Source organism: Salvia splendens, chromosome 3 (genome assembly GCF_004379255.2).
Source record: "Salvia splendens isolate huo1 chromosome 3, SspV2, whole genome shotgun sequence".
Lineage (NCBI taxonomy): Eukaryota > Viridiplantae > Streptophyta > Magnoliopsida > Lamiales > Lamiaceae > Salvia > Salvia splendens.
In genome coordinates, this window is record NC_056034.1 from 30,066,323 (window position 1) to 30,085,632 (window position 19,310).

At 42.2% G+C, this 19,310-nt stretch overlaps 1 protein-coding gene across 1 annotated transcript; it reads left to right on the plus strand.

Moving 5' to 3' along the window:
* Window positions 1–762: 762 nt before the first annotated feature.
* On the plus strand, window positions 763–19,077 carry LOC121796849 (protein DETOXIFICATION 44, chloroplastic-like). The gene is given in 12 exon segments (XM_042195622.1): window positions 763–1,025; window positions 1,260–1,377; window positions 3,610–3,763; window positions 3,878–3,986; window positions 4,429–4,574; window positions 7,869–7,877; window positions 15,714–15,810; window positions 15,915–16,015; window positions 16,206–16,369; window positions 16,975–17,046; window positions 17,160–17,276; window positions 18,826–19,077. Coding segments are annotated over 12 exon segments (1,602 nt in total).
* The last annotated feature ends 233 nt before the right edge of the window (window positions 19,078–19,310 follow it).

The window sequence follows — 19,310 nt, forward strand, 5'->3', positions numbered from 1 at the left end:
GCGCCCGTGCCCTGGGTCTTGGTCTTGGATCTTGGCAATTGGTCTTTGGGCTTGGTTATTGGGCTTGCTATGGATCCAGACTTAATGTTTTGGACCACCTCAGTTTTGGGCAGCAGCCTGATCAACTTGACATATTGCGCCTTGATCAGCAGCCTAATCAACTCGGCCTGCTGCGCCTTGAGCGATGCCTTGATCAGTGTCTTGATCAAGTCGCTTCACGAAGTCCACATGTGATGGTTGAACTAGGGCGTGTACATCGTCTAGATTCAACGTCGACCACTCCAGCTTTCAAACTCGTAACGACCGGCGGTTACTGCCCTGCCATAATGAGCCATGATGACGGCCATCAAGGCTGAGTTGACCCCTACAGTGGACTAGGTCAATAAATAGGCTAGCCATTCCATGCATCTATACACAACATTCATAGAGCATATAGCATCATAAGCTCTCTCCCTCTCCTGCATTGTCTTTCTGTCCCCTCTCCTCCATCCAGTTCGCCGGAGCTCTGTTGATTGCGGTGCTGCTTCACCAGAGACGTTGCCGTTTTATCTTTGGAGATGACACGCCAAACCGAGAGCACTATCGGAGCGTATCTCGTCTTGCGGAAAGAGACCTCCTCGACTCGGCTAAGTTTTATTTCCGGTTTACAGTTTCGATTTCATTGTAATTTCGGTTAAGTTCGTTCTCTTGTATTCCTTCTTTAGGTTGTATTACGCCCGACTTTTATCTCTTGTTTGAAGTAGAATCCCAACAGATCTAGCGATGGCGTTTGGTGTTGCTGCGCAGCACCATCTCTTCTCCATTCATGCAAATTACTACTCTAACAACCACTCGCCGATTCACGGGTGTTCGACCAAATGCGCTAACGGCAATAGTTCCATTCGATTTCGAACGATCACAAAATCATCGGCTAACAATAGTCCGAGAACCATACCGGAAAAGCCGAAGCCACCAATTGAAGGAGACCGGGTCGATGATTTGGACGCTGGTCGAAATTCGTTCTCCTCCGTTATGCATCGTATTGGGTAGTTAACTTTTGTAATGCTGATTTTAATCAATTTTTATGTTTAGTCAGTGGAATTTGAATTTAGCGAAGATATCTCTCGGGAATTTGTTACTCTCTTTTCGATACATTCGGTGTTTTTGCTGTTGGCACAACTGTGTGTAAAAGTTATTTCATTATTGATAGTACAATATTATAATCTCTACTTCGAAGTTTCTGCATTTTGCTTATTTATTTGTGCACTGTGATTTTGTAGGGCGGGAATTAGACTAGATGGACTTGGTATGGAAATTCTCTCGATTGCACTTCCTGCAGCTGTGGCTCTTGCAGCTGACCCGATTACTTCACTTGTTGATACTGGTTTCGTTGGTCATATAGGTACTTTCTTTGTTTGATTTGATATTTTGTGTTTCGTTGCTTGTACTGACTTCATGTAGCCTGAGTTTTAGTGTCGAGGGCATCAATAACCCCGTCCCCATTTCCGGCCCCAAGTCCCCTCCACGTCATCATTCCTCTACAGTTGCGGCCCAAGCCCCAACTACTGTAACCCTGCATGCCGTAACTCGGACCGCAACTAATAAATGGCATTATTCACAACTCCAACCTATTTTACATGTAAAATAAAAAACACCAGAAATTTATAACACGGAAAATTTCATTTATAACACGAGAATTTCATTTTTAATACTAAAACAATAAATTATAACCTAAAAATATAAAAAAAATTAGAATATTAAAAAAAAAATTAAAAAAAATAAAAAATTGGGGAGTAGGCAGCACGTCGCCCCTCTCCTTCTTCTTCCCCCTTCTTCCTCTCCCCCTCCCTCTTCTTCCTCTTCCAAAATGTAAAAATTCAGAACAATAATTGCAAATTTGCAGCACGTCGCCGCCCTTCTTCTTCATCTTCCTCCCTCTTCTTCCTCTTCCTCCCTCTTCTTCTCTTCCAATTTTTGGCAAAAATTGCAGCCCTTCCGTCGCAGCCCCGAAGCTGCAACGCCGTCCCAGGCCGGGACTCGCGATTTGCGGCCCGGCCCTCCGCGTTACAGATGCTCTGAGGCCTTCATTGTTATTTGCTTGTTTACCTATAGGCTGCATTTTGTTGGGCCTTCATTGTTATTTGCTTGTTTACCTATAGGCTGCATTTTGTTGGGTGGACTTTGAGGGGGAAAAATATGTACGGAGAAATTTTGAGAATTTGAGGCGGGTCATTTAGTGAATAAACTTAAACAAATAAATTTTATAATGAGTTATATATATGCATTGGGAAATTAGAAGGGGCGCATTTGCCCCTCCTAAGTACTACTCAGTGTTTTTAGGGTCGCGGGGCGCCCCGGGGCGATGAGGGGGGACCCCGGGTCGCGGGGCGATGGGGCGACGGGGCGAGAGACCCACGAATCGGGGCGCCAGAATAGCCGAATGATGATTATATTTGTGTCTCTTTTATAAGTTTGTTGCTTGAATGTTTATCACATCAAATAAATCTACATACATCATTACTTCATATCACATCTGAATATGGACCCACGAATCAAGGCTTACTATTAGCCTAATTAAGCTATATCTATACTTTTAATACAGGTTAATGAAATACAGTGTGTGAAAAAGACTTATTTGTGTGAAAGTACCATTTTCTAGATTATTTATCATTTATGTAGTAATATTTAAAGGTATTTAATCAATATAATGAATATTTTAATTAAAAAAAACTAAAATTTTACTTTTCTAACTTGTAGAATGGGTAAAAAAAGAATTATTGAGTAATAAAATAACTGCACTAACTAATGCATTGGAATCGATACAGACTCTAACTTGAGTGGGTGAATAAGAATTAATAATTTAATTAGACAAACCTAGTGGTATAAAACTAATTAATTAATCTAGGAAAATATCAAAAAGTGGGTCGCAGAGATGATGAGGCTGAGAAAACAATTAATTAATCTAGAACAGAGGAAAAGGTGGATTAAATTAATGAATGCCTCGATTCTCTACACATTAAAGCACATCTCCATTTTCAAAACCCAAAAAATTTTGTTAACACAACAGGAAAACCTCTTCGGCTCGCCCGAGTCGCCCGTCGCCCCCACCGCCCCAACTGAGCCCCAACTGCGCCCCATGAATCTCGCTCGACTCACCCATGTCGGGGCGAAGGCTGTCTCGACCTGAGCGCCCCACGCCCCGAGCGCGCTCGGGCCGCGTTTTTAACAACACTGAACTGCTCCCTCCGTCCCACAAGAATATGCACTTCCTAATTTTGGAAAGTCTTCTCTCTCTAATGAGGTGGGACCCATTCTCTATTAACAATACTTTAATCACTTTTTCTCTCTACCCCTCTATTACTTTACCAATTTTACATTAAAACCCGTGCCGATCCCAAAGTGTGTATTCTTTGGAGACCGAGGGAGTATATGCTATCTGTGACTCTATTTGAATATTACTCTACTAGATTGAGAGAAGGAAATTTGTGAGTTGCATCTCTCCCTTTTCGTTAATATGTGGTAAGTGAGCATTTTGGCAGTAAAACTATTTTTGTGGGATTGGTTCGTATTATGCCATTAGTAAGTATTTTGCTTAGGTTTGCTTAAGACTAACGTTATCTGTCATGTTACTCGGGTTCTGCAGAACTGGCTGCAGTTGGTGTATCGGGTGCTGTTTTTAACCTTGTTTCTAAACTATTTAATGTCACTACGTCCTTTGTTGCTGAAGAGCAGGCATCTGCTTTAAAGGATGCCGATGACTGCAGTCGAAGTGCTATTTTTATCAGTGCATATTTTGCATGTACAATGAATGTGTTATAATTATGATGCATTTTAATCTTTGAACGGATCATTTTCCCTTTTGCTTCGGTTCTTTTCGTTTTATTACCTGCAGAGCAAGAAAGCAAGATATTTCTTCCTTCAGTATCAAATGATATAATGCTTGCCACTGGCCTTGCCATCATAGAAGCTGTGGCGCTCTTCGCAGGATCAAGCTTTTTAATGGATACCTGTTGTATGTCTTCTTTAGCTAATTGAAAACTCTACTACGGACATCTACTTTGGGTCCCTATATCTCTCTTTATTTTCATTCAGCTAATAATTTTTCGATAATTTTTACATGTAACTTAAAAGCATTGCAGATTTGAATTTTTTTTCTCACAAGAAGTTTTTAATAGAACTAAGAGTATGTCAAATATGCTTTTTTAGGACCCTGTTAACAAAATCAACTTTGTCAGGCACACAATGATGATTATCCTGGCAGAATATTTGATTATATGTATTCTTGTTTATTGAAACTAAGAATGTAAATTAAATCTCCTTCACTCGTTCATTGGTTAATTTTGATTTCCCAAATCATAGAACCGTGGATGGTGCACTTCTTGCACACATTCTGCTTGATTATTTCAGATTTATCTATCAATATCCCGAGCAGACTGTAACCTCCACCATATTTGGCGTACTACAGGACTCACCAATGCGTGCGCCAGCTGAACAGTTTCTCGCTCTAAGGGCGTTTGGTGCTCCACCAATTGTTGTTGCTCTAGCTGCTCAGGGAACTTTTCGTGGGTTCAAGGATACAAAGACACCCCCTTTATGCTTGAAAGGAGAGAGAGAGAAAGATGTGTGTTCGTGTTGTGAAAATGCGATGTGCTAGGTCGAGATACTAAGTCCTATGAATCCACTAGATCACTTGGTCTAGGAACTCAATGGAACACGAAATACTCTGTCGTTGTACACACAAAACTCCCCTTCAAAGATCCCTCAACCCGAACACTATAGATTAGTATAGAGAAGCAGGGGTCGATCCCACGAAGATGGACACGTAAGAAAGCATTTAGAGACTCTTGACAAAGGCGGCTGCTGCCACGCAAACTGGGTTGAGGTTTAACTACGACTAGACCTAAGCAAGAAATGTAAACACTAGACCTAGGAAACTGTAAACATGCTGAGACCAAACATCATCAAGACTACGGGATATTAAATTTCCTTCCTAGACCGTGTAAACGGCTACCTAATAGAACCAAACAGGAAGCATATAACAGTGGGGACCATAATTCCAGAATTAGCAAGTACGGCAGAAAGGCTGCAAATAACAAACTGAAACTCTAACTAACAACGACATGCATTTTTTTAACATAATCAAAAACGAAGATGAAGAAAATAGAGCATGTACCTAGATTCGAACAGAATATAAAGTTGGGTCGTCGAAAACTTACAACAAACCGGAAATAACACAGATCTACATATACTAGACGGAATGAAATGAAAACACGAAGGCTAGGCATAAATTTAAACCAACTCTGCTCAGATTCACGTCGGATGCTTAATCCACTCCGGATCCAAGCGATCCGAACCAAACAACAACCTCAATCAACTCCATATCTTCCGATCTAACAGATCTACTCCGATCAACACCGAATTCAAACGATTCCAATCAACTCAGCAACAACACCGAATTCAAACCTCCAATTCAACCACCAAGAAACTCTGATCAACCCGATCCAGCCATTACTCTACACAGATTCAGTGAGCAATTGCGAAACGCATCCAACACAAGTAAACTAACTCAAACTCCAGAAAATCACAGGAGTGAAATCAGAAATCAACAACAACGACATAACAGAAAATTAAACTTGCATTAAACACAAATATATTCGGTAAAAACAGAGAGTCGAGCTCCGAACAGCGAAGCTCGGTGAAATCCACAAAATACGAGGAATTAAAATGGAACTTGTTTCTTCGCCCTCGACAGGACGGTGTTACAACCCAACTGAAATGCGAGAAAGCGAAAAGTGAACCCAAAATGCAAACCCCCAGAATTTCCCTCTAAAGAACCCAAGTGTGTAAAAGAAAAAAGTGAGCTACGAGCCACAGACTGTAATGAGGCCTCCACCAAGAAGATTATCTCCTCCTCTTTTTTCCAGAATGCATGCTTCCTTCCTTATATAGGCGCGGACATAATCTTCTAGAAGCCTTCGTAGAAATCTCCATTCTACCCTTTAGCTCCGAGATTTCCTCCGTCTTGCAATTTTCCTCCACAATGCTCACTTCTTCGTCAGTTTCCTCGGACATGTGATTGTCCTCTTCTTTTCCTGGACCTGGCGAAATTCTTCTACACACCTGGCTTAAAACGTGTGTTAGACCTAATAAATTCACGAATTTATCCCCTAGACCTATGCATGAAATTAGCCTTATCAAACTGCTCACACTTAAACCATGCTTGTCCTCAAGCATAAAAGACAAGAAAAATAAATAAGGTGAATTTCAATGCACGGTTCCCAAGAACGACTCTACAAGCAAAACACAAACAAAGCACCGACTCCTAGACCTAGACAACTACAGACTCACAAAAGAAAACAACATACAAGGAAAGACAAAACACAATAGATAAGCATGAACTAGTTTCAACTTTTAGACGACCGTCCCCACAAGCTTAAGTCCTATCCGATCGTGTACAGTCTTCAAATCCTCCCCCTTCCCTCTTCTACCTAAACGATCTGTCAGTTTGTCAAGATAGCCTATTGATTTCCCAGCAGTTAGGTTCGCTCGATCACTCATTCCTCACCAGGGATGTTAGGATCGAAAAGCTCCAAAGTTAAAGTTACACCACTGATCCGTCGGGTTATGAGAGTTTCTCCTTCTTACTACTCCTTTTCCCTATTGATTTCCTGGGTCAGGTTGCGATTGCATTCCTGCCCTATTTTTTTTTCTTTTTTTTCATATATTTTTTCTTTTTCTATATATATCCCTTTTTCCCATGGACTTTGTCCAGCTTATACCTCCTTTTCCTATTCTATTTTTTTCCCCTGGACTTCGTCCAGCTTATACCTCCTTTTCCTGGACTTCGTCCAGCTTATACCACCAGTTCCTGGACTTCGTCCAGCTTATACCTCCATAACCCATTTTTCCCCCTTTATACTCTACTCCCTAAGCATCAAGTGGCAGCCCATTTTTACATGTTAGCTCAAAGTGTTTAGGCTTATAACTCGCTCTTATAGTAGGGCTGCACAGCTAGGTTATCTAAGGCCTTTTCTATCATCCTTACTTCATTCATACCGCTTTTAGTTTATTAAGGAAAAAGGCATCAAAGTTGACATGTATCCTATCTTCAATCGCTCTCACTAAGGGAATCTTGCCTTATTATCTCACTAGCTCATGCAACACACAAAAACGCTAGACCTAGAGACTCTAAGACTCCTATTTACAAAACAAATACTGCACGTACTCCCTCCCCCTCCCACTTCACTCAAGCTTGTCCCCAAGCTATCCTAGTGAAGTGGGGAAATAGGGAAGTATGAACAGCACAAAACAGACCAAACAACACAAACAAACAAATAACGTGCATAAAACAAAACAAACTTCTCACACTTAGACCGTACAACGGGCTAAGTGCGCAACAAACAAAACCAAAACATGCAAAAACAGAACAACTCATTCTCACACTTAGACCAAGGATTGGGCTAAGTGTGGGAAGGTGCAACACATATATACAAAATAGAGCATGCTAGTCACAGACAAACACAAACAGAAAAGGAAGGAAAAAAATGAAAAATAAAAGAAGGAAAAGTAAAAGTTACTTGGCTCTGGGGGGGTCAATTCGGGGTCTGGCCCCCGTGGGAGCCAGACTTGGGCGGGGCGGATGGTTGGGTCACTCCTCAGCTCCCTGCCCCATGTGAATACTCTCTGCAATATCACACTTAGAAAAAACATCAAACTAAAAATGAAACATCAGACTCCCAGGTCAGGGATATGACAGTATGAAAAAATTCCCCAAGGAGTCTGGGATATCGAAAATATTTTTGGAAGATTATTTTTTTCTGATTTGTTTGGGTTTTCTTGATTTAAGGAAAATAATTAAATATTTACACTTTCTTTCAAGTATTCTTGAGATTCCCTGGGTCAGGGCATGGATTAAAAAAAACTTCTCAATTTACTTGACCCAGGATTTTTTCAAGAACACTTCCTTCCTAGACTGGTTAGGCGATATCAGGGAGTGCGCGTAGAGGCACTTCGTCCACTACACACAGCTCCGAGTTATCCCGAAATACCTTCACACAATGACCATTGACGAGGAAAGGCACAGAATTTGAGGTGCCTCCTTGGATCTCTACTGCTCCATTTGCATGAAGGCCAACGATAGTATATGGTCCGATCCACTTGGACTTTAGCTTTCCAAGCATCAGCTTAAGCCTGGACTGGAACATGAGAACTTTCTGCCCAACTTGTAGTTCCTTGGTCCGGAGATTCTTATCATGCCAGAGCTTGGTCTTTTCTTTGTACCACATCGCGGACTCATAAGACTCAAGCCTCAATTCTTCCAACTCCTGGAGCTACAATTTCCTCTCTTCCTCACAAGCTTGAGGATTCATGTTAATCTCCTTGACCGCCCAGTATGCCTTGTGCTCCAGTCCAACTGGCAAGTGGCAGATCTTGCCGAACACTAACCTGTACGGAGACATCCCAATAGGCGTCTTATATGCTGTCCTGTAAGCCCATAATTCGTCGTCAAGCCTCTTACTCCAGTCTTTCCTTGACGGATTCACTGTCTTTTCAAGTATAGCTTTGATCTCCCTATTTGATATTTCCGCCTGGCCGTTAGACTGAGGATGATAATGTATAGACAACCTGTGGTGGACTCCATACGTCTTCATCAGAGCTTCTATCGTACGGTTCCGGAAGTGAGTTCCTTGATCCAAAATAACAGCCCTAGGAACACCGTACCTGTTAAAAATGTTAGCCCTAAGAAATTTTGCCACCTCACCAGCTTCGCAAGATGTGGTAGCTTTTGCCTCTATCCATTTCGAAACATAATCCACCGCCACAAGTATGTATGCATTCCCATATGAAGATGGAAATGGAACCATGAAGTCCATTCCCCAGACGTTGAAAATCTCACAAACGATCACAGGGACTTGCGGCATTTCATCTCTTTTGGAGATTCCCCCAGTCTGTTGACACCTTTCACAATTCTGACAGAATTCGAACGCATCCTTATGCAATGTAGGCCAGTAAAACCCGCTGTCTAACACCTTCCTCACGGTCTTCCTTGGTCCAAAGTGGCCTCCTCACGCTAGAGCGTGGCAATAATTCAGCACATCCCTTTGTTCCCACTCTGGAATACATCTCCTAATTACTTGGTCAGCTCCCATCCTCCATAGATACGGGTCGTCCCAAAAATAGTACTTGGCTTCGCTTTTCAGTTTCATCTTCTGGGCCTGAGAAATTTATTGGGAACTGGGCACTTCTTTAGTCACCAAGTAATTTGCTAGGTCTGCGAACCACGGCTCAGCATTTATCCGACATTTCCCTTTTTCGGCATCCCCTGGACCTATTAACGCCACAATCTCCTCCCAGCTGATAGGTCTAGGAAATTCTTCCATATGGTACAAATGTTCCTCGGGGAATGCATCTGGGATTGCTTCCTCGGTCTCCCCCTAGAAAATACGACTCAGGTGGTCAGCCACCTTGTTCTCACTTCCTTTCTTGTCTTTAACCTCCCAATCAAATTCTTGTAGCAGTAACACCCAACGGATTAATCTAGGCTTGGACTCCTTCTTTGCCAGCAGGTACTTAATAGCTGCGTGGTCCGTGAAAACGATCACCTTCGATCCCAGCAAGTACGGGCGAAACTTCTCAAATGAGTATACTACCGTCAGCATTTCATTTTCAGTGGTGTCGTAGTTCTTCTGGGCTTGATTAAGCGTTTTCGACGCATAAAAAATCACATAGCTTGTTCCCATCAACTCTTTGACCTAGCACCGCCCCCACTGCATAGTCGCTTGCGTCACACATGATTTCAAAGGGTAGATTCCAGTCGGGCGCTCTAATAATGGGAGCAGAAACCAGTTTATCCTTCGGTAGCTAAAAGGCCTTTTTGCACTCTTCATCAAAAATGAATTCCACTTCATTATGTAACAAATGAGTAAGCGGTTGAGCACTCTTCGCGAAATCCTTAATGAATCTTCTATAGAAGCCCGCATGCCCTAGGAATCCTCTCACCTCTTTCTGATTCGTCGGGTGTGGCAATTTTGAGATCACATCTACCTTTGCTCGATCCCATGTATTCTCCTCTCCGAGACTACGTGCCCTAGGACAATTCCTTCAGGGACAATAAAGTGGCATTTCTCGAAATTAAGGATCAAATGTTTTTCCTGACACCTCTTCAACACTACATCCAAACTTGCCAAACAGGAGTCAAAAGAATTTCCATACACCGTGAAGTCATGCATGAAAATCTCGATGCAGTCCTCCAGTAGATCCGAGAAAATACTCATAATACACTGCTGAAAAGTGTCTGGCGCATTGCACAGACCAAACGGCATCCTTCTGTAAGCATACGTTCCGAAGGGACACGTGAAAGTTGTCTTCTCCTGGTCCTCGGGATCCACGTAGATTTGAAAATACTCACTATATCCGTCTAGGAAATAGAAATATTGCTTGCCCGCCAACCTCTCCAACATCTGGTCAATGAAAGGTAGAGGGAAATGGTCTTTCTTAGTCGCTTCATTTAACTTCCTATAGTCAATGCACATCCTCCACCCAGTAACTAGTCGGGTGGGCACCAACTCATTCTTGTCGTTCTTGACCACCTGTATTCCCGACTTCTTTGGTACCATATGTACTGGACTCACCCATTCACTGTCTGGTATGGAATAAATGATTCCTAGGGAGAGTAGCTTCAATACTTCCTTCAGCACCTCCTCCCTCATGTTAGGATTCAATTTGCGTTGAGGATCTCTGCAGGCTTTTGCTCCCTCTTCTAGCCGAATGTGATGCATGCACAGATCTGGACTGATTCCTACCAAATCAGAGAGTGTCCACCCAATAGCCTTCTTGTTCCTCCGAATTACCTTCAGCAGTTCCTCTTCTTGTCCCTCGGTCAAGCTGCTGTTAATAATCACAGGGAAAGTTTCATTCTCCTCTAGATACGCATACTTGAGACCTGGTGGAAATGTTTTCAGTTCTTTCTTGGGGACATCTTTTTCCTGGGGTAAGGGATTTTTCTCTGTCGACTCAGTTGTTATTCCCTTCGTAGACTCAGTAGAACTTTCCATGCTCGCCACATAAGGTGTCTTCCTTGATCTAGCTAGCTCCGGGTTCGTGCAGAATTCCAGAATTGCTTCGGCTAGCTCCTCATCTGATAACTCACTTGTGTTCATTGCTTGACACCAACTGGCTACTTCTCTATCCATGGCATGACTCATCTCGAAATTTTTGATCTGTTCCTGCATTAATTTTGTCTCAAGATATTCCAGGACGAGGGGGTTAATGACATCTATAGCATGCAAATTTTCTATATCAAGGGGTTTCTTCATCGCCTCATCTATGCTGAATGTATATTTCTCCCCAATGTAATCAAGGCAAATGGTTCCATCAAAAACATCAATTATGGTCTTGGAGGTACGAAGAAAAGGTCTCCCTAGAAGTACGCCACTAGACTCAGCAGATTCATTGTCACTCATCTTTATCACATGAAAATCAGCTGGGTACAAGAAATCATGTACTCTGACTATCACATTCTCAAGCACTCCTTCAGGGCAGATACACGACCTATCCGCTAGTTGGATCACAACTTTCGTGTCCACCATGCTTACCCCCACTAATTTCTTGTATATGGAAAGTGGTAACACATTTATCGACGCACCTAGGTCACACATAGCATGCTCGATTTTAACATCACCAATAGAGTTGGGCAAGGTAAACATACCTGGGTCATTGCATTTCGAAGGCATCTTCCTCTTCTGAATCACAGCGGAGACGTTCTCACCTATCAAAATTTTTCCACTAGGTCTAGCCTTCCCAGCTATAAATTCCTTGATGAATTTGCTAAATACTGGCAATTTCAGAGCCTGTAAGAACGGTAGATTAATTTCCAACTTCCCAAAAATATCCATGAAGTCTACCGGCTCTTCCTTCTTCTTTTTGGATTCCCCCCGGCTTGGGAAGGGTTTCAGTCGCTTCCCGCTCCTATAGAACTTTCAGCTGATAACTCTCCAGTTTCCTTTCCTATTGCCTCACTTCCCAACTCCGGCTCTGGATCGAGGAAGAATGGTTCAATTGGTCTAGGCAATGGTCTCTCCAAATCTCCTGCCTTAAGGTCATCTTTAACCAAGGGACTATCTCCCTTCAAGTGTCTGGGTCTAGGAATTGTATCTTCTCCCTCCATGCTCTCCTTGGGGTTTGTCGCCTACTTCGTTCTTACCACCGGCGCCCTTCATATCCTTTCCCGGATCTCAGGATAATTTGACTTATATTAGCTCTATCAGGTGGCCTTACTGAGGTGGAAATCTTGCCTTTATTTCCCCTCATCTCGCTCAAGGAAGTGGCTATCTGTGACAATTGCTTTGCCAGCATATCCATTGTTGTCTTTTGCTCCTGTTGAGCGTCTTGAAGCTTGTGCACTACGTCACTGTTCGATTGCAAGTTGTTCTGCATATGCTGCTGGGAACTGAAGAGGTCGTGTACCATATCGTCGATACTCTTTGGTGGCTTCAGGGGCTGACTGGGCCCTTGCCCTATACTCAGAGTCGGTCCACTCACTTGATTCTGACGAGCGTTTCCTTGACCTTGGTAATTGTTTTGAAAATTCCTCTGGTGCGGTGGTACATAGGAGTTCCCTTGATTATTCTGGTTTCTGTTTCCCCAGCTAGAGTGGTCTCCTTGGTTCCGATTGATCCAGTTGCCCTGCCCTTCTTGGTTTCTTTCTAACCAGTTACCTTGTCTCTCGGGCCGAGGTGCAAACTGCAAATTCTGTTGTGGTGCTAGCTGGTTCTGTTCATTGTCAGTCCATCTGATATTGGGATGGTTCCTCCAGGGTGCATCTCTCTGTCTCCCTGGGTTCCAGCTCCCATCGGGATTCCAACTTCCCATTGCATTGACTTGGGCCTGATAATCTCCTTCCTGGGTCCCGTAATATTGCTGAACTTGATTATCTGCTGGACCAGGAGATTTCTCCTTTCCTTGTGAAGCTAGTGAATTTGTCTTTTCAATAGCGTTCAAAAGAGCTTTCTCGATCCTGTCGATCCTTGCTTCTACTTTATCATCTTCTTGCTATCTCATAGCATTTACCGATCCTCTCCTTACTGCATTTCTGGGGTTATCATATGCCTTCTTAGCGTCTATCAACTTCCCCAGAATCTCTCTTGCTTCACTTTCTTTTTTCCTGGTAAAATTCCCCCCACTCGAGGAATTCATTAAGTCCTTAGACTCAGGGGTCGCCCCTTCGTAAAACAGAGAGTAGGTCTCTGCCTCTATCATTCGGTGATTCGGGCATGCATCCAACAACCCCTTGAATCTCGACCAATACTGACTCAAAGATTCGTCGTAATCTTGTTTGCACTCCACTATCTCCTTCTTCAGAGCATTCGTCTTGTTGGATGGGAAGAAATAATCTAAAAACTTCAAATTAAAGTCTCTCCAAGTGCGGATAGAATCCGGGGTAACCGTAATAACCATGTGCTGGCCTCATCCTCCTCCGTCGCATCATTTGGCCTCTTTTGGATGCTGCACAGTTTACTGAATTCATTCAAAAACTCGTACGGGCACTCACTTCTTCGCCCAAAAAATGTCGATAAGATGCCGAGCACAATCGTCTTGATCTCAATGGACCTCTGACGTGGGTTCGTCACTATGGCCTGTGCTGGCTCTCCATCTAAATGGGAAGTTAGCGACCCTATCTCCGGATTTGGGTCTACTACGTGCGCCATGACTACTTCCTTTGTTTCCTCTGTTTCTGACTCTGTTTCCGACTCTGGTGGTGACTCCGAATCTTCACGTCCTGACGACGCCCAAGATTCGTCGCTAGTAAATCCACTCGGAAACGGATCTCCCGTGGTGAACCCTGATCTAGTGGTTACTGTGGAGGCTGTGTCCTTGACCTGCCAAATGAATTGACCGTGCTCCCACCCAGACGAGTTACTCCAGTGAGAGAGAAAGATGTGTATTCGTGTTGTGAAAATGCGATGTGCTAGGTCGAGATACCAAGTCCTATGAATCCACTAGATCACTTGGTCTAGGAACTCAATGGAACACGGAATACTCTGTCGTTGTACACACAAAACTCCCCTTCAAAGATCCCTCAACCCGAATACTATAGAGAAGCAGGGGTCGGTCCCACGAAGATGGACAAGTAAGAAAGCGTTTAGAGACTCTTGACAAAGGCGGCTGCTGCCATGCAAACTGGGTTGAGGTTTAACTACGACTAGACCTAGGCAAGAAATGTAAACACTAGACCTAGGAAACTGTAAACATGCTGAGATCAAACATCATCAAGACTACGGGATATTAAATTTCCTTCCTAGACCGTGTAAACGGCTACCTAATAGAACCAGACATGAAGCATATAACAGTGGGGACCATAATTCCAGAATTAGCAAGTACGGCAGAAAGGCTGCAAATAACAAACTGAAACTCTAACTAACAACGACATGCATTTTTTTAACTGAATAAAAAACGAAGATGAAGAAAACAGAGCACGTACCTAGATTCGAACAGAATATAAAGTTGGGTCGTCGAAAACTTACAACAAACCGGAAATAACACAGATCTACATATACTAGACGGAATGAAATGAAAACACGAAGGCTAGGCATAAATTTAAACCAACTCTGCTCAGATTCACGTCGGATGCTTAATCCACTCCGGATCCAAGCGATCCGAACCAAACAACAACCTCAATCAACTCCATATCTTCCGATCTAACAGATCTACTCCGATCAACACCGAATTCAAACGATTCCAATCAACTCAGCTACAACACCGAATTCAAACCTCCGATTCAACCACCAACAAACTCTGATCAACCCGATCCAGCCATTACTCTGCACAGATTCAGTGAGCAATTGCGAAACGCATCCAACACAAGTAAACTAACTCAAACTCCAGAAAATCACAGGAGTGAAATCAGAAATCAACATCAACGACATAACAGAAAATTAAACTTGCATTAAACACAAATATATTCGGTAAAAACAGAGAGTCGAGCTCCGAACAGCGAAGCTCGGTGAAATCCACAAAATAGGAGGAATTAAAATGGAACTTGTTTCTTCGCCCTCGACAGGACGGTGTTACAACCCAACTGAAATGCGAGAAAGCGAAAAGTGAACCCAAAATGCAAACCCCCAGAATTTCCCTCTAAAGAACCCAAGTGTGTAAAAGAAAAAAGTGAGCTACGAGCCACAGACTGTAATGAGGCCTCCACCGAGAAGATTCTCTCCTCCTCTTTTTTCCAGAATGCATGCTTCCTTCCTTATATAGGCGCGGACATAATCTTCTAGAAGCCTTCGTAGAGATCTCCATTCTACCCTTTAGCTCTGAGATTTCCTCCGTTTTGCAATTTTCCTCCACAATGCTCACTTCTTCGTCAGTTTCCTCGGATATGTGATTGTCCTCTTCTTTTCCTGGACCTGGCGAAATTCTTCTACACACCTGGCTTAAAACGTGTGTTAGACCTAATAAATTCACGAATTTATCCCCTAGACCTATGCATGAAATTAGCCTTATCAATGCCGTTGGCAAGTATTACATCCATATACTTTGTTACATGCTATAACTACTTCTTGTTACATCCATATACTTTGTTACATGCTATAACTACTTCTTTCATTCCACTTAGGCTGGAATGAATGCTTTACTAGATTAAATGACTTCTATTATTTTAATTTATCTGTAATTTTTACTCCGAAACTACTATCCTTATCACTTGCTAACCTTAATTTATGTTCTACTTTTTTCAGGAGCTGGGAATTTACTCAATGCACTGCTGGACCTCATATTAATATTTTACTTTGGTTTTGGCATTAGTGGTGCTGCCATTGCTACCGTGACCTGTGAGTATGTCGGATTTGGTAAAACTATCACTATATTTGCATCAAACATAGCATGCATGAGATAATAGGTTTTTCCTAGATCACATTAATTTAATGTATCTTTAACAGGTACTTGACAGCTCTAATACTTCTGTGGAAGCTGAGTGACAAATTGTTGCTTGTTACTCCAAGTATTAGTGGGCAGAGGGTGGCTAAGTATCTTAAATCTGGTAATTCCTTTAAGAATGGGCAGATCTATAGTTGTGCTTATACTACATGGTGCTTCATGTCTATTAATGGAAGTATATCAATTCCAATCATGTATTACAAGTATCTAAAGAAAATCAGATGAATATGTAATTTTGTTGCAATTAACATGCGTAAACATGTGTGGGATGAGCTCTTAATTTCAATGCACAGGTGCACTTCTGACTGCCAGAACTATAGCTGTCCTTTCAATCACAACCCTAGCCACATCTATGGCAGCACGAGAGGGACCCATACAAATGGCTGGCTTTCAGATATGTTTTGAAGTCTGGTTGGCTTTATCTTTGCTAAATGATGCTTTAGCGCTAGCTGGTCAGGTAACTAGTGAGAATTACTCCCTCCGTCCACGAATAGGAGTCTCATTTTTCCGTTTTGGTCCGTCCGTAAATAGAAGTCCTTGTTCATAATTATTATAAATGGTAAAGAACCTCACATTCCACTAACTCATTCCACTCACATATCATTTAAAACTAATACTCTCTCTGTTCCATTGAAAATGAAACGTTTTCCTTTTTGGATTGTCCCATTAAAAATGAAATGTTTCCTAATATGGAAATAACTTTATCTCTACTTTTTCATCTCTTTTACTTTACTCTCTCTTCATCTACTCACAAAACAACACTACATAAAATCCCGTGCCGATTCCCAAATATTTCATATTTAATGGGACGGATGGAGTATATACAAGTGAGACTCATATTCCACTAGCTTTCTTCCACCTACTTTTCTTAACATTTCTTAAAATCCGTACCGGAATGAAATGAGACTCCTATTCTCGGACGGAGGGAGTATTAATTATAGGGTAAGTTACAGTAACGAGAAATGTCTCATGATATAATCGATTTTCTTTGAAATGATTCGTAGCTGTCATTTTTTTGTTATTTTATCTTAATTTCTTCTCCTTTGCTGGCAATGCTTGCAGGCTCTCCTTGGTAGTGACTACTCCCAAGGGGACTATAATCTGGCATGCCAGGTGACCTATAAAGTCCTACAGGTCTGGAACCTTGTTTTCAGTTTTGCATAATGTGTGTGTGTGTGTGTATTGCAACCAATATCTCTACTGATCATTCAGTTATTACCTCACGGATTTTCAATGACTTAAAACAGATTGGTTCAGTAATGGGAGTCGGTTTGGCTGTAATTTTGTATCTTGGATTTGGTGCACTCTCCAGTCTGTTTAGCACTGACTCGGAAGTTTTGGAGATTGCCAGATCTGGAACCTTGGTGAAAATCTGCATGACTGGCATAAGTGTAAATACATTGATTGTTTATGCATTACACCTTTCGTGGGGAGAATGGAATATGACCTTCTAGCATGCCGATTAGAGATACTCCTTGCACTTCTGTAGGCTTTGTTTTGGCTTTGTAACATCATAAAATAGAAAGAGACACATATCTTTAGGGCTAGTAGTAACAAGTGATATGGCAGTTTACTCCCTTTTTTGAATGGCGGCCGCCATTCGCGAAGCGCCGTGGCAGGATATGGCTTTCATGGCGGTCGAGATGCCTTTTTGCCTTGTAAAACGCCCCCACTTACCCCACTACCCGGCCCACGTGACATGTAACCTAGCCCATTGGCCATTATAAACAGTCTATTTATAGGGTTTATGGGAGTTTCTGGCTTCAAAACCATAACCGCCGCTGTCAATCCAAGTTATCGTCTCTCCAGTCTCCACACGCACAAGGCTCCAGATTCTAGATTTTCATTCACGATTCAAGATAACTGAAAATTTTTATGTACTACTACTTGGACCATCCACAATAGCATCAGACTAGTATAGTTTAGCCAAAAACTCTTCCTACCACATCATCATGCCCTTCCTACAGCCTAGCCACTGTCCTAGCCAAGTAACAGCCTAGCAATAGGCTAACAATAGCCTAGCCAATGCCCTAGCCCAACAAATAAATTGACAAATACGATTTAATTCATTTTAATTATTGGTGTTTATCAAATATTAAAAAAATGAAGTGGAATGAGTTGTAAATATAGAGTATAAATAATAAAAATAAAAATAAATAAATAAATCGCGTAGCCTATTGCTCGCCGCAAAATAGGCGGCCAGCGATCGGCTAGCCTGTTAGTCCATGCCCAACCTCTCGTCCGCTCCGCGCTCGTTCTTACCGTTAGCCGATTGCAATAGTGGACTAGACGCCCGCCCTAGCCGCTAGCCTGTGGCTAGGGCGGGCACTAATCCACTATTGTGGATGCTCAGTTTGTATTAATTCCACTATTTAATTCTCTCTTTTCTTATAACTGTTCTACTCGATGCATGGATTAATTCCACTGTATAATTCTCTCTCTTTTCCTATAACTATTCTACTCAATGAAAGTGTCTCCATAATTATTGTCTTCCACCATTTAATTTTCTAATTTTCCTATAACTATTCTAATTTTTTTGCATCTTATGTTATGTATTATATTTTATTTATTTGTTAATTTATCGACCGCCATTTACGCCATAATACCGCCATGCCGACAGCCATATCCCTATGGCGGTTTTTTGACCGACCGCCATAAGCCGCCATACGCTATTAATAACACGGTTGCTAACCTTTAGGTGCAATGGCTTTCTTACTGGAATAATATCACAGCTGATAGATCATATTTTGCTAAAGCTTTTCTAAACATATTGTGCGCTGCTCTACATTCATTAGTGTATTATTACGAGGTGGTATCTTTTGTCGACGATGTCACATATATGAGTCCGGGTTAAACTTAACCAAAATGAACAAGAGCAGAATCACTTACTCCCCCTCCCTCTTGATGATGCAGTTCGTTGCTGCAAGTCAACCATTCAATGCTATACACTACTTTGGATTTGCTGCATATTCCATGGTAATGCTGCAAATCACTTAATGGTCACCACTTATACTTTAAGAGACTAATTGGAGCCTTGTTTCTTTTTTGCCATTGATCTCTGCAGCCTTCATACTGGTTGCCGCTCCTTCGTATGGCATTGCAGGCGTATGGGGTGGGCTGTTTGTATTCATGGCTTTGCGAGTAGCAGCTGGGTTAACCAGGTAAACTATATATGTCTTCTATTAGTCGAATCGATGGCTTTCTAAGGATTTTGAGATAAGCAGCAGAACTGGACCATGGCGATTGCTGATGTCTGATACCGAGAAAGATGGTGCTTAAACATCCAGACAATCCCAATTTTGAGACCCAATGAACATAGCCAACCCCGATTTCCCTCTTCAGGGTTTGATCGGTGAAGTGATGATTCTTTTATCATTCAAGTTCTTATGCAACTTAGA